This window comes from Crinia signifera, chromosome 1, assembly GCF_055691185.1.
Source record: "Crinia signifera chromosome 1, ASM5569118v1, whole genome shotgun sequence".
Taxonomy (NCBI): Eukaryota; Metazoa; Chordata; class Amphibia; order Anura; family Myobatrachidae; genus Crinia; species Crinia signifera.
In genome coordinates, this window is record NC_139217.1 from 352,778,149 (window position 1) to 352,793,610 (window position 15,462).

General features: G+C 45.1%; 1 protein-coding gene across 2 annotated transcripts; it reads left to right on the top strand.

Moving 5' to 3' along the window:
- Positions 1–3,476: 3,476 nt before the first annotated feature.
- Positions 3,477–8,574, top strand: SNRPD3 (small nuclear ribonucleoprotein D3 polypeptide). 2 transcript variants are annotated; one of them, XM_083148151.1, is made up of 4 exons: positions 3,477–3,633; positions 3,882–4,030; positions 7,556–7,748; positions 8,408–8,574. In XM_083148151.1, exons 2-4 carry the CDS (start codon positions 3,905–3,907, stop codon positions 8,467–8,469), a joined length of 381 nt encoding a protein of 126 aa, XP_083004277.1. In that variant the 5' UTR covers positions 3,477–3,633; positions 3,882–3,904; the 3' UTR covers positions 8,470–8,574. The 2 variants fall into 2 exon arrangements, with proteins under 2 accessions (XP_083004277.1, XP_083004285.1); XM_083148159.1 differs by having other exon boundaries at positions 3,477–3,629.
- The last annotated feature ends 6,888 nt before the right edge of the window (positions 8,575–15,462 follow it).

The window sequence follows — 15,462 nt, forward strand, 5'->3', positions numbered from 1 at the left end:
GGTCAGGTAGGCAACCATGCTTTATTATTATACTGCAATTTAGATTTCAGTTTGAACACACCTCACTCAAATCTAACTATCTCTGCACATTTTACATCTGCCCAACCTGTAGTGCACATGGTTTTGCGCATAAGAGAAAAAAAAAGTGCTTTGGTATCCAGTCTGAATTAGGCCCCAAAAATGGTTGTTTTGATAAGTTTCAAACAGATTTAAACAATTTGTTTGAACAACCACTGTCTGTTTTCCAGTGTTAGGGAGCAAATGGCTGAATGTCCTTTGCTCCCATATATTACCAGATTTGTGTTTCCATCAGACAGATTAAGCTGGGTACACACAGACAGATTTATCTGTCCAATCTGGTTGGAACAAAAATGGGACTATAAACCATTTGCTCCCAGATGCTGGAAAATAGATAAAATTATTGTTTGGACACATTTGTTAAATCAGATTCTTTAACCAATTTGTCTGAATGACTATTGTCTGCTTTCCAGCATTTGGGAGTAACTGGTTGATTGTCCTTTGCTCTCATATATTACCAGATTTTTGTTTCCACCAGACATATTGGACAAATAAATCTTTAGGTATGAACCAAGCTTAAAGGTGCTGGGCGATATATCGGCCATTCAATTCAACAATGCTGCCTGGCAGCTGCAGGGGAGATCCGGAGGGTGAGGCAGAATCCGGGAGGATTGACCACCTTTCCGGGGGGCCGGGAGGGGGACCCGATTTCCAGGACCCTCCAGGCCAATCTGGGAGGGTAGGCAACCCTGCTATATCGGCCAGTGTGTATGCACCTTAAGTTCATCTTGAGGACTGAGGTTGGGAATACTGGGTCCATACCTCCCAAAATTTGTCAGCCCTAACTCGGGACCTGCCTAGCCTGACAACAAATGTGTGGAGCTACATAGTGGGTGTGGTCTCAGATAAAGGGCGTGGAAGATACCCTCTTGCGAGGATCAGGTCCTTTATAAGTGAACGTGACTTGGAGGCCGTAGGTTAGTGTCGGTCAAAAAGCACAGCCGCAGTGATGTGCCCGTCGGGTCCTAGGCTGCAGTGTTCAGTAAGTGACTCCTCAAGAAAACTAGTTTCGCCACGCTCAGGTGGCTTTTTCAATTCAGGAATTGAAAAAGCCACTGCAGACTAGGACCCGACGGGCACATCACTGCCGCTGTGCTTTTTGACCGACACTAACCTACGGCCTCCAAGTCACGTTCACTTATAAAGGACCTGATCCTCGCAAGAGGGTATCTTCCACTACTGTGACACTGACCACTGCAGCCGTCCGCAGACATCAGAAGCGGTGCGGCAGACGCCGACAATAGAAGCGGCACGATAGACGCCGGTAATTTACCAACTGAGGCGCAAGCCTGTTTCCGGGTCTCTAATCACGCTGCCCTACAAGGACCTGATCCCCGCAAGTGGGTACCTTCATCCACTGTGATACACATCACCCCAGCCGACCGCAAACAACAGAGGCGGCGCGGCAGACGCCGGCAACAGAGGTGGTACGGCAGACGCCGGCGGATTACAACTGAGGTGCAAGCCTATTTCCAGTGGAAAGGTAAAACCAGGGGATGCTGTAGTGACAACTATTCAGCCCTGTCTAACACAAGATTTGAAGTGTCACTCTTGCGTGAATAAGTGCTATTTACAACACAGGTGCCACTAACAACTATCAGGCATCCAAATAGTGAGCGGCAAGAGGTGATTAACCCGTCTCGTTCTGCACATTATTATACAGCTCTTCCTATTATAACTCTGGAGAGGTCTGAACCCGTGATGGGACTATAAATATTGGCCCCTACACCATCCAATCAGGACTTGGTAAATATTTGCTGCAGTTCAGTTTTTATATCCATTTTTTCATTTTTATTATTTTTCTCAATTTTTAGAATATCTCTATACAGAATATACATTTTTATTCTGTTTGCATGCATGCATACTATTCGTCATATGTAATCTGTGTTTTGTGTATTGTATCTATGTGTATATCGATTAAATCTTTTTAGTGTACAGAAGGCGCCCACTGGCTCTCTTTTCTTTGTAATCCTGCGCTGTCATGGTGCAGATGTCTGCGCTTGCGCAAATCACATGAATCAAATGAATCATTTGGTACTTGTTTCCTATCTGGGCGCCCACGATCAAAATCGCGGTGATCGGGGGTAAAAATCGCGGTGATCGCGGTCATCGCGGGTAAAATTGGATGGTCGCGATGCCCGCGATGACCGCGATCACCGCGATTTTCCCATAGGGAACAATGTTAAAAAGGCTGATTGACCGCGATTTCACTGTTAAATGGCTCAATTGACCCGATTTGGCCATATTAACCCTGAATTAGGCCCAATTAACCCTTAAATGTCCCCCCCAATTTTTGACGCCACCCCACGATCGACGCCAACCCGAAGCGTGGCGAGCGCAGCGAGCCCGCGAGGGGCGGCGGTACGCGTCCTCCGACCTTTTCATGCCCTACTATCCACTAGGGCGTGGTGTGAGAATATAATAGTGTGGCGAGCGCAGCGAGCCACCGAGCCCGAAGCGTGGCGAGCGCACGCGTATAACTTCACAGGTATTGCCCCCCCAAATGTTACTAAGTGGGCTAGACCCCACGATAGACGTCAACCCGAAGCGTGGCGAGCGCAGCGAGCCCGCGAGGGGCGGCGGTGCGCGTCCTCCGACCTTTTCATTCCCCTACTATCCACGTCGGCGTGGAGTTGAGAATATATAGTGTGGCGAGCGCAGCGAGCCACCGAGCCCGAAGCGTGGCGAGCGCAGCGAGCCCCGCGAGGGGACGCGTATAACTTCACAGGTATACGCGTCCCCTCGCGGGGCTCGCTGTGCTCGCCACGCTTCGGGCTCGGTGGCTCGCTGCGCTCGCCACACTATATATTCTCAACTCCACGCCGACGTGGATAGTAGGGGAATGAAAAGGTCGGAGGACGCGTACCGCCGCCCCTCGCGGGCTCGCTGCGCTCGCCACGCTTCGGGTTGACGTCTATCGTGGGGTCATGGCGGGCACATAAAAAATGTGAAATGGGTCATATTGGCCCATTTCACCTTTTTTATCATTTTTCCCTATGTGAGATGGACTTAATCAAGTCCATCTAATCTTGTGCCATTATAATGGCACAAGACCAACGCGATCCTCCCGATTTCAATGTTAAAAGATTTTTTAACATTGAAGTCTATGGAAAAATCGGGTGAATCGGTCGGTCGCATCGCGGCCGATTTTAATTGGTCGCGACCGACCGATTGACCCGATTTCTGTCATTCAAAGTGAAAAAATTGTAAAAAATCGGCCACATCGTGAGGATCGTGTCCCTTAATTAAGAGCCACGATCACTCACGATTGTGGCCGTTCTAGGAAACAAGTACCGCCCACCCTTTATTTGATGGTAGTCTTCCAATGACCATCCCTATTTGGACCACATGACCAAAGTTACTAAGTTCAGATATCAGTAAATGCGAAACAACGTTATAGGCCCGGAACCTTGCAACGCTTCCCCTTTTCCCTTCGGCGGTTACTCCTCTTCTCACAGGAAATAAAGTGTGAGGCGCCTTTCCGCTTCCTGTCTACGGTGCATTGTGGGGTGAGCGGGACGCCATTCGATCGCAGGCCGGTTGTCGCACGAGTAGGTGAGAGCTGGTGTTCTGGGGTTACAGAGCGGCGGGGCCGGTGCCACAGCCTGGGCGGGAGGGGCTGCTCTGCCTGCTAACTGCACGGCGTGTAGTTGGGATAACGTGGCGCATTGTGCACTACAGTAAGCCTGTGCTGTCTGCCATAGACAACGCTTGTCCGTGCTCTGTGGCCGCGCTGAGCGTATACGGCGGTGGGAGGTGACTGCTGGTTTGTGTGCTGCTGACTTAATTTCGCTTCTTTATAGCTTGATATCCTGAACCAGTCACCATGTCTATCGGCGTACCCATCAAAGTGCTGCATGAAGCAGAGGGGCACATTGTCACCTGCGAGACCAACACTGGCGAGGTGTACAGGGGCAAGCTGATTGAGGCCGAGGATAACATGAATTGCCAGGTAGGTCTCATCCCTTCTACAATGTTGGGGCTGATTTTATATTAACAGGTTCTACTTCTGAACTGTGTCACCATAACAGTGGTAGAGTATGCATCAAAAACCTATCCATGTGCTCATTATGACTTTCATGATTGTAAAAGTATCTTACCCAAAGCAGCCTAATGCTTTTTTTGGGATGCAGCTACAAGGCAGACTTTACACTCCCAACTGTTCATTGTCTGCTGATCTGCTCCGTCCCTCCATTGGTTACCTGTATTCAAAATAAAATACTTATTATTCACATGTAAGGCTATTAACCACACTACCCAACATACATCTCTATACTTATTCCCTGAATACCTAAACTGGATACATACACTATCCTGGCAGTCAAAAGACCAACCCCGGCATCCTGATAAGTAGAATCCAGTGAGGAGCGCTGTATGTACCCTAACAGCCCCCGTTAAATGTAAAAATGTAACCCTCTCTTGAGACAGCCTCACTAACTGACCCCACTAGTGCCTAAACCTAACCCCCATGCCACGCAGCATAACTTAGTGCCTAAACATAACGCCACCTTGCCTGCCTACTTACCAATCGAGATTCTGGTGTCTGCATCCTTATCCTGTTGAGGCTCTGGTCTTTTGTCAGTTGAAATGCTGCCGTCATTATATTGAACACTGGCATCCTGACCGGATCCCCTCCCAACCTGCAGGGTTCACAAATATTTGCTTTATTTAGTATCTTATATAGCGCAGCATATTCCATTGGGATTTACAATTTGAAACAGTGATTAAACAAACTGGGTAGATGCAAACTGACATGTAGGTAGGAGGGCCCTGCTTACAATCTATAGGGATAATAGGAGGGATACATAAGCCTAGAATTCAATAGCATGGCAGTCCCATCAGATTACAAGACTGATGGGATGCAATTAGATATAAATGCTACTGGAGGTTGTGTGTGTGTGTGTGTGTGTGTGGGGGGGGGGGGGGGGGTCCTGAATATAAGCTTGCTTGAAAGTTTGAAGGCTAGAGGAGAGTCTTACTGTGGGTGTGTGAGTCAGGGCATTCCATAGGGTGGGTGCTGCCCGACCAAAATCCTATAAGTGTAAGTGGGCGCAAGTAATGAGTGTGGATGAGAGACTCAGATCTTGTGCAGAGTGAAGAGGTCGGGTGGGGATATATTTTAAGATAAGCGAAGAGATATAAGTTGGTTTATTTAGAGTAATGGCTTTATATGCAAGTAGAAGTATTTTATATTGAATGCTATAGCACGTATTTTACTCCAAATTTGGGACCCGGGACTCCGAGTGGTTCCCCCGGCAACGTACTCAACTACAGCCAGTGGAAAGGTCAGTCAGATTTGGTCAGCAGTGGGCCCCTGTCCTGTTTGAGCCATGTGCTATGTTCTGCAGTATGGCTTAGCAGTACACCCTAGCGGACCCCATGGCCACAGACACTGGAGAGAATCCGGGGTGATGTGCTGCCTGGAGTGCCTGATGTACAGCCGTTATTGCTCGCAGCTCCGATCAGAACAGGGGTAAAAACGCCGGTGGCCACCGCTGCCATCTCTGCTCCCCCGCACTTTCAGCCTCTCCCAATTGCTGCTCCACTGTGCCTGATGTCCTTTGTGCTGGTACCTGGCTCTGGCTGTCCTGTCCTCTACTTCCACTGCTCCACAGCGCTTACAGGAGAGCACCTCAACCGCTTCCCTTTCACACCTCACCACACGTCACCTCACTTTCGCTTACCAACATAGGTCACATCACCTGTCTCCTCACGCCACCAGTCACATCACCCCTTCACCTCAACCCCCATCACTTCTTGCCGCCTCTTGCTCCCCATCACTTCTTGCCGCCTGTCCCCTCATCCCCTTTCATCTCGCTACCCATTACCCCTCTAACCCTCTCATATCTCTCCCTCTAACCTTTCTCCTACCCCCATCTTTCCGCTATTTCGTTCTCCTATTCTATCTCGTGCACTCGACCCAGCCCTTCTGTCACTCTCCTCTGCTGTCTCGTCACTTCCCCTGTCCCCCTCTCAAACCCCCCCCCCCCCCCCCCATCTCACCTCACTCTTTATTTCTCTCTGCTCTCTACCTCTTACCCTACACTTCACTCTTTTCTCCCTCTCTGACCGTCCCCTGTAGCTGGAACCCTTTCTCTCACCCCTTTCTCTGACACCCCCTCTTCACTTCCCCTCCCTGATATACTCTCGTCTTTCTCCTTTCTGACACCTTCCCTCTTCTCCCCCTTTGCCTGTCACGCCTCTCTAATTCCATTTAGCCCTCTCTTCCTCTTTTTTGCTTTTCTTTTTCATTCCACAATTTCTTCTGTCCCCAAAGAGGCATTGTAGTGTGGAATGGCTCAAAAATCATAATATGTGGTGTAACCCAGAAACAGCGAAGCAGGACCCCAAAGTGGATGGTCCCCGGGACACATTTTTTCACTGAGCGTGATCACTGACCCGACCTCTCCACTCTGTAATAAATGCGGACTAGAAGCACAGATCTTATGCATTCTCCCATTCATGATTGCAGGACTTTCTTCAGGCTCCTCCTAAGTGCCCTGGTGCACATACACTTGCACAGTAACATTCCCTAAAGTCAAATATTTTCTTAAGTGGTACTGTAGTTTTGTAGTAAAGAAGGAAACAACTGTTGAGATGCCTGACCGTTAATGAGCTACAGCATGGCTTTGAGCAGATGAAAATAAGAATTCAGCAGTGTGGGTGCACAAAATACAGAGAAAGCTAATGGAGTTAAAATGTACTTAACCTGATTACGACTGATCAGGCTGAGAAATGTGGTGAGAAGTGGCCAAATCGCATGTGTTTGATGTTCGATCTGATCCACGGTGCCATTCACATTCCAGTCAGAGATCGGACCTGTTCATATCTCTGGCATCCTGTTCCCACTTACAACACTAGATGTCAGTGACGTTATTTTCACATAACCATTTTACATGTGTAACTCTAGATGTCAGTATAGTTCTATCATCCCAAGGTAATTTCAATAAAATGAGATCTGTGTTCTACAGACAGGATTTCTGCCTTTTGTACTATTTCTGGTCCGGGTTTATTTGTGGGGTGAAACAATTGGAAATGATGTGTGTTGTGCAAACAGCTGCTGACACCAGGGTTGTCACACCCCAAAGAGGCTGAAGAGAAAATATAAGTGCCAGCGCTGGCTGAATAAAACGTTTACAAGACTGTGGTCAAGAATTAGTAATTTTTAATAACTTCATACATATGAATATAAAACCTAAAATAATCAGAGTGCAAATACATTTAGCTAGCATAATAGCTGGTATTTTACACTGGTCACAATTAGAGGATCCAACTAGATAAAGAATTTATGAATATTAGAGTTACCAATCCACTGGTGAGGTAAAGGTTGCTGTAGTGACCGTGACAGTCACTACAGCAATCTTTACCTCATCAAATGAGACCCTGTAAAAGTAAGCCTTGGCGTGCAAAGTATGTAATGCTTGTATTTTTTCAAGTGATTTGTTTTTCTCTTAATTGTGTAACTGTCTTTTTTCAGATGTCAAACATCACAGTGACCTACAGAGATGGCAGAGTGGCACAGCTTGAGCAGGTCTACATTAGAGGAAGCAAAATACGTTTTCTCATTCTTCCAGACATGTTGAAAAATGCTCCAATGTTAAAGAGCATGAAGAATAAAAATCAAGGCTCAGGGGCTGGAAGGGGAAAAGCGGCCATTCTCAAAGCCCAAGGTAAGGTCCACTTACAGCGTATTAATGAATGAGGGAAATGGTGCCGTCACATCTTGTATAACCGTTGCTTAGCTGCAAAAAGACTTCCCATCTTGCTTGCCAGGTGTTGGTGGCAGAGGGCACAAAAGATACCAGAGCAGCTGCACTTGATCATGTTCAGTGGCTGTGTTTTTTTTTTTTTTTTTTTTTGTTAGTTCAAAAGTGTAAGATAAAGGGAAAGTTGTTCATTTAAGGGCGGTATTTCCAACAGCTTTGAAGGTGGATTTAGACAAAACAGATCTGACTTTAAAACAAGTTGGATCTGTTTTTTCAGGAACGGCCGTGGATTATCGAATTAATGGCTGTTTTTCGACAATCCATGGCCGTTTTTGCAGACACACCCACTTTTCGCCAACAGGTGAAACATTGACTTCTGGCTGACAATGATCCTGGAACTCAACCTCCCCCCTCCCCTCTCAGACACTGCTGAATAGGCATTTTCTGGAAGTTAATTATATAGGGGATCTAGCCATTGAAAGGCATGGTATTTACGTTGATTAAAATGCTTCTTTGCACTGCATTTGTTTTAAATACAGCACCTTAATTTTAGGTGTGGCAGATTGCAAATAAAATTATATATCGGTTTCCTTTTTGACTGACTTCTTATTTTTTATTTTTAGTGGCAGCAAGAGGCAGAGGACGTGGAATGGGTCGAGGAAATATCTTCCAAAAACGGCGATAACCAGATGGGATTTTGTATTTTTTTTTTATTATTATTGTTTTGGTTATGTAACTGCTGAAATACCATGTTTTAAATTTGTTTAATAAAGCTATTTGTAACTGGCAATCTCTTTACTAATCCTATATATGTATATAAAAATGGATCTGGGGACCCATCTCAGACAGGTGTATGCCGGTGACACCTTGGCATGGTGAGCGGTGAAGCTTAAAACAAAAGGATAACGTTCAAGTACTGCTAATACCCTGTTCCCACTGCAAGGTAAATTCGCGGGTCTAGCATGTCGACCCAGTAATTTTGCCTTTTAACACAGGTTTTTTTTCAGTGTGAACGGGCCAACCAGTGTCAAAATTCCCGGGTCTCCAACCCTTTCTACCTGTGTTTGAGATCTGGGTATGCAGACACGGGTCGAACCGTTCACACTGCAAAAAAATCTGTAACAAGGCAAATTACCGAGTAGAACTGCTTCACCCGGGAATTTGCCTTAGCAGTGAGAACGGGGTCTGGTGCCGCAGTCCCAGGCATTAAAATGCAGGGTAAAAGCCGCATTCACACTTGCAGTGTGAACACGGCATAATTGAGCAATGCCATGTATCTCCGCTAGTCCCTCATATAACTTTATTGATCACTACTATGGGTTGACGTGTTGGGCGTTTTCCTCCCACCTGTGGTGTTGCAATTGGTCTACAAATAGGTGGAAAGGCCAAATGAATTTATAAAACTATTCTCCAGCGAACGAAGATAGGTGTCCCTTATTATATATATATATTCCTCCGCATTTTACAATGTGGTTTGATTAGTTAATTTCAGGGCATTGAAAACTTGATACTGAGGGTGGTTTTTTTTGTTTTTTTTAACCTTCCTGCTGTCACAATTGAACTATCTGTATTTCCGTAAGATTTTATTTCAGTCTGTGGGGAGTTGGACATAAGAAGTCATGTAAATAAGGCATCCTTGTGTTTTTTTTTTTTTTTTTTGGTTATATCAAGTAGAAAGCTGTAGTAAAATGCAGCTGTTAAAATGAACTTGCTCAGGTCGCACACACTGCAGGGAATTGCTATGTCATTCCATTTTAACACAAACTTATAACTTAAAGTTTGAAATTATGAAGAGACTCAGGAGGTGCATAACATGATGATAAATATTAGTCCTTATAGGATTCCTATGTGTAAGATGTCCTTCTGGTGACTTCAAATGGTAATGTCTCAGTGTACATAATATGAAATAAACATATGATTAGTAGAAAATTAGTCTATACAGATATTCTGTTCAAGGTGAAGTAAGGATGTTGGGTGTACCCAACTCACTCCAAGGTTATGTGTTCTCAGACATAGTGGTTTCTTTTCATCTAAGTGGTGCAGTGTTCTTCGTGGATCAAGATGTGACTTAGTTCTTTTTGGAACGTACTCCATGGTATGTGAAGACAACAATGTGTAGAATGGAGTTGAATAAGGTAGGTATTGATCTTGAAACCACATACCTCACTCGCCATTCAAGGTGTAGTGGGACGTTTATGAAGGTATCTTTTAAATGTACTATTACAAGGGCCACTTAATAGGCATACCCCAACTCACAGAATGCATAGGTATGAAGGCATATAAAGGTTTCTTTTAGGACCCCAGGAAATTGTGAGGTGCCTAATCAAGGTAAGGTAACTGAATATTTCTTCCCAATCTGGTTGGAATGAAAACCTGGAAATTTTGGGGAGCAGATGACAATTGACTGTTTGCTACTGAACATGGAAAACAGACACAAATTGGCCAATTTAAGGCCCATACACACTAGAAGATATGAAAGACTAAAGATATGGGTGAACAATTTCCCTTGAGCTGATCATGAAAGATATTGTGCATCCACACTGAACGATGCGTGCATGAGCAATATTGGCAGATTTTCCTGCATGTCTGGAAGATGTCAAGATCTTTAATAATGAGCATGTATGAGTAATTAAAGATATTATGCATACACACTAGAAGTTATTGCCATCAATATTGCTCAGTAGCCCCTCCAATGTGTGGTAACCAATTATATAGGTATCATACACTTGTAATGCCCCCTTTTTCTTTTTTAAAAGAACGATGCACCTTTTGGACAAACCCCGCTTATGATTTACCCAAAAGGTGGGAGAACACTTGTAGCAATTTCTTTATCCGTAAAGGACGGGCGTACCTTACTCCCCACTGATCCGGTGAGAGGACACCTGTATTGGGATCTTTATCAGTGGGTGGACCGGTTGCATACCTTACTCACCGACTGTAAGGTAGTAGATTGCCTATAACGGTTTATGGTTTAGCACCCTAGTGAGACATCATTCAGAAGGTATATTCAGGGATATGCATTCTATAAGTCATCTATAATCGTTTTTACAAATGTATATGTAAAGGTGGGTATTTGCCAAGGTTGACACAAGCATTAGGCTGACAGAGAAAGTCAACATGAGGTTTGTAAGTTTTTTTTCATGTCCTGAATGGCGACGTGGACAGCGTCAAAGTATACTGCGTCCCCTTACATGGCTTATTGCGCTCGCCCAGCTCTGAGAATGGGGTGTCGCTATGCTCGGCACACTTTTATTCTCCCACCACGCCGTAGTGGATGGTAGGGCATGAAATACTGCCTGACTGCTTAAAAAACTCATGTTGACCTTTTGTCTGTCAATGCTTGTGTTGACCTTCCAACCCTGTCGACCTTAGTCATATCAACCTATTTCAGGTGTCAACCTAAGCCCTGTTGACCTAATGCATGTCGACCGAGGGACCGTATTTCATAAAAGCTTAAGGAGTGGCGGTAAAAACGCAGTCTTTTCCTGGCCATTTCAAGGCATGTACCTGCCTTCAGCTGTGATCATGTATGTAGAGAACCATCGTGCCAGTGTTGCTACTGCTGCCCCATTCTACGTACCCTAGGAGTTGATGTTCCCCATTAGGCCCAAAGTGCTGATAAAAAAAATCTAATTTACAACCGTGTGCTAAATCTGCCACATAAAATCAGTAATCGCAGGTGGGTAACCTAGCGCTCACCTCTTATGTAACACAATGGTGTGTGTGGTAGGTATGGAATGAGAGAATAGACACGAAATATTCCTTTAAGAGGTTTATTGTGTTTATAGAAAATGATAAGTATCAGAATAAATAAAGATAAAAGGCAATAGGGGTCCGTCTGGCCAAACCAGAAGCTGCTGCACGGTGATGATTAATGCAGCCTGGATGGTAGATGGGCTGAGGTGTTGCCGTAAGGGTGGAGGGGGGGGGATTCCTCTGTGATAACGTCTCACCGAGTGAATGATGGGTGGAGGGCAGGGGGCAGTGGCCAAGTCGTAATGCACTCAAAGCACTAGATGATGTAAAAAAGCACAATGGTGAGTAAGAGCTGGCACTGGTAGTGAAAGTATCTGGAAGTGTCTGTGTCACAGATTAAATGTCCGATGCGAGATGCGACAGTCTGAATGGGAGGTCAAGGTGAGAGGGTGAGTGTCGCCGGGGGCTGGCGTCCCTAACCGCCCGGTGATACACTCAGCTCTTACCCGATACCTGGTGTTCCTTGGTCCCTCGCCGCAGGTCTGTCGGGATGTCTCCGGTGCGTGCTATCGCAGCCGGAAGCAGTAACTCACTGCTCAACGGCGTCTTCCATCACTTCCGGGTTCAGCTGGAGAGCGTGCACCCGGAGTGTCGGTGTCAGCCGGAGCTGTGCAGTCTCAACTCCTGTAGTGGAGGAGACCTGGGGATGGAAGTGAAGATAGTATGTGGCTGTAGCCAACGCGTTTCGGCCGCCTTTGGCCTTTTTCAAGGATGCCTGTGTGTAATCGTGGAGTGGGTTAAATAGAACGTTAGGTCCCGCCTCCATTGATTTGATAGGTGAAGTCTGTTGTTACACAGGTGGTGTTGTTACACAGGTTCACCTATCAAATCAATGGAGGCGGGACCTAACGTCCTATTTAACCCACTCCACGATTACACACAGGCATCCTTGAAAAAGGCCAAAGGCGGCCGAAACGCGTTGGCTACAGCCACATACTATCTTCACTTCCATCCCCAGGTCTCCTCCACTACAGGAGTTGAGACTGCACAGCTCCGGCTGACACCGACACTCCGGGTGCACGCTCTCCAGCTGAACCCGGAAGTGACGGAAGACGCCGTTGAGCAGTGAGTTACTGCTTCCGGCTGCGATAGCACGCACCGGAGACATCCCGACAGACCTGCGGCGAGGGACCAAGGAACACCAGGTATCGGGTAAGAGCTGAGTGTATCACCGGGCGGTTAGGGACGCCAGCCCCCGGCGACACTCACCCTCTCACCTTGACCTCCCATTCAGACTGTCGCATCTCGCATCGGACATTTAATCTGTGACACAGACACTTCCAGATACTTTCACTACCAGTGCCAGCTCTTACTCACCATTGTGCTTTTTTACATCATCTAGTGCTTTGAGAGCATTACGACTTGGCCACTGCCCCCTGCCCTCCACCCTTCATTCACTCGGTGAGACGTTATCACAGAGGAATCCCCCCCCTCCACCCTTACGGCAACACCTCAGCCCATCTACCATCCAGGCTGCATTAATCATCACCGTGCAGCAGCTTCTGGTTTGGCCAGACGGACCCCTATTGCCTTTTATCTTATTTATTCTGATACTTATCATTTTCTATAAACACAATAAACCTCTTAAAGGAATATTTTGTGTCTATTCTCTCATTCCATACCTACCACACACACCATTGTGTTACATAAGAGGTGAGCGCTAGGTTACCCACCTGCGATTACACTTAACGTTTGTGAGTTTGGACCACTCCAGCCCAGCAGCTCCCTCGCAACAAAAGGTATTTAGCGCGAGCACTGACCCCCATTTCTACTACATAAAATCAGTAGAAATACTTCAAGCATTGATCAAAGTACATCATCGGGTCATGAGTTTGCCAGGATACTTTATGCACAAATGGATTTAATCCTCCAAAGATGTTCAAGCAGAATTGCAGCTTATTTCTGAGTGGAATTTCTCACTGTGGTGATAAGACCTCTTAATGTGCATCAATGGAATTCACTTTGGATTGAAGATAATAAGATCATGAGATGGTTTCAAGTTAAGGTTGTAAAATATACATATAAAATTATCTGTAAGTTATATGGAAAACCAACACGTCCGGCGGATAACCATCTGCCAGATGCCAGCGTGTGGTGCACTGGCGGACACGCTAAGAACGGCCCCATCTGTGCACTGTAATGTCCAATAACCTGCACATAAATGTGTAATATGCTTACTTCAGGACATCACTTTCATACAGGATAGTGCACCTTCCCCATATTGCTCATATTAAACATTTATTTGCAGGTTATTGGACATTACTATGCATAAACCCATTTAACATATAATTGTGTGCTACCTTTTGCCGAATTTATAATATAAACACTTATTTAACAACGGCTAGCGCATCATTTGTATTATCTGTAGTTTCAATTGTGTCTAATTCATAGCCTCTGAAGTGGATAACTTATTTTTTGCTAGCCCTGTATATAACCTTTTCACTTGCACCTTTGTTTTACCCAGGACTCATTATTTCCAGGACATTTTCAAAGTTCTATTGCAAGCCTGGCCAACCCGCGGCTCTCCAGCTGTTATAGAGCTATGAGTCCCAGCATGCCCTGCCATAGTTTTGCTTTTAGAGATTGCTAAAATGGTGGCAAGGCATGCCGGGATATGTAGTTTTACAACAGCTGGAGAGCCACAGGTTGGCAAGGCATATTGTATGTGTGTATATATATATATATATATATATATATATATATATATATATATATATATATATATATATATATATTAGATTTTCAAATATACAAAACAACATATTGCAAAATTCACAAGAGTCGGAGGCCTGTTCAGTCAACAACTGCTGTCAAGGAATATCATGTTGATTATCATTGTTTATTGAGCTAGATTGTGTCTGAACAGTGATCTATTTGTACAATAATGAATTATGTGCATTGATTCCATCAATATATACTCATCAGATAGTTGGATAAGGTATATGTCATGCAGTATGAACTGTTCTTGTTACTGTATGTCATCTGTGAAGTGCTATGTAACTATGATCTCCGTCGGCATAACACTGACATAGAATTTAGAAAATGCTTCAGAGATAAATGCATCACTCTTGGAGGGTACAGATGTTAGAATTTATAAAAATAATTTTTAGTAACCCAGTAATACTCATTTCACACATGCAGCAAAATATTGGGATTTCGCATGTGAGAAAGAAAACAACCTTGGACTAAGACCTGGCTCCATGACCCTGCTCCTGACCAGTGTTATGGAACAGAGACATGGGAATTTGCCAGCTTGCTAGAATACACGTCAGCCCTGATTATGTGTACGCACTGGAGAAATATTAATGAAGGAAGGAATGATCAATTGGTTAAATCCATTTGTTGTATCAGAACGACCTATTTTGACAAATTCACCACTTTTGGAAGCAAATGGTTAACTGTTATTTACTCCCAAACATCACCAGAAAGATTGGACAAATAATCTAATGCTCCGTACACACTCTTCGATTCAGGGTCATTTTCAATTTGATTTTGTTTTTAGAAGTGAAATCGAATAAAAAAATGACCCTGAAGTGTTATAACTGCCTTCGATGCATATTGGATCTTGATGCGTGGCACCGGGACTGAAAGCAGAAATAGATTTACCTGGCAAGTCTATTTCTGCTTTGCTCTTCCAGATTGAAGGCAGCTCCCTGCTGCTTCCCCCCTCCCTGTCCACGCGCTGTCCTCCCACCATACCCTCCCTCCTGTTCAATGCTGGTTCCTGGCAGCTGTTGATATTGAATCAGTATTGACAGTAGCCACATAGAATCATGTGTACATGCCTTTATAGTGTGTATCCAGCTTAACAGCACTCAAAAGCACAAGTGTGATGACTGCTAGTAACATAGGAGATTATTCAGACCCGATCGCTGCGAAATTATAGAGCCCTTTGATCAGATAGCCACTGTCCGTCAGAATG

Coding starts and splice junctions, on each gene's coding strand:
- SNRPD3 (XM_083148151.1), top strand. CDS start 3,905: ATGTCTATCGGCGTACCCATCAAAGTGCTGCATGAAGCAGAGGGGCAC. Junction 4,031..7,555: donor AGGATAACATGAATTGCCAG/GTAGGTCTCATC, acceptor GTCTTTTTTCAG/ATGTCAAACATCACAGTGAC. Junction 7,749..8,407: donor GGCCATTCTCAAAGCCCAAG/GTAAGGTCCACT, acceptor TTTTATTTTTAG/TGGCAGCAAGAGGCAGAGGA.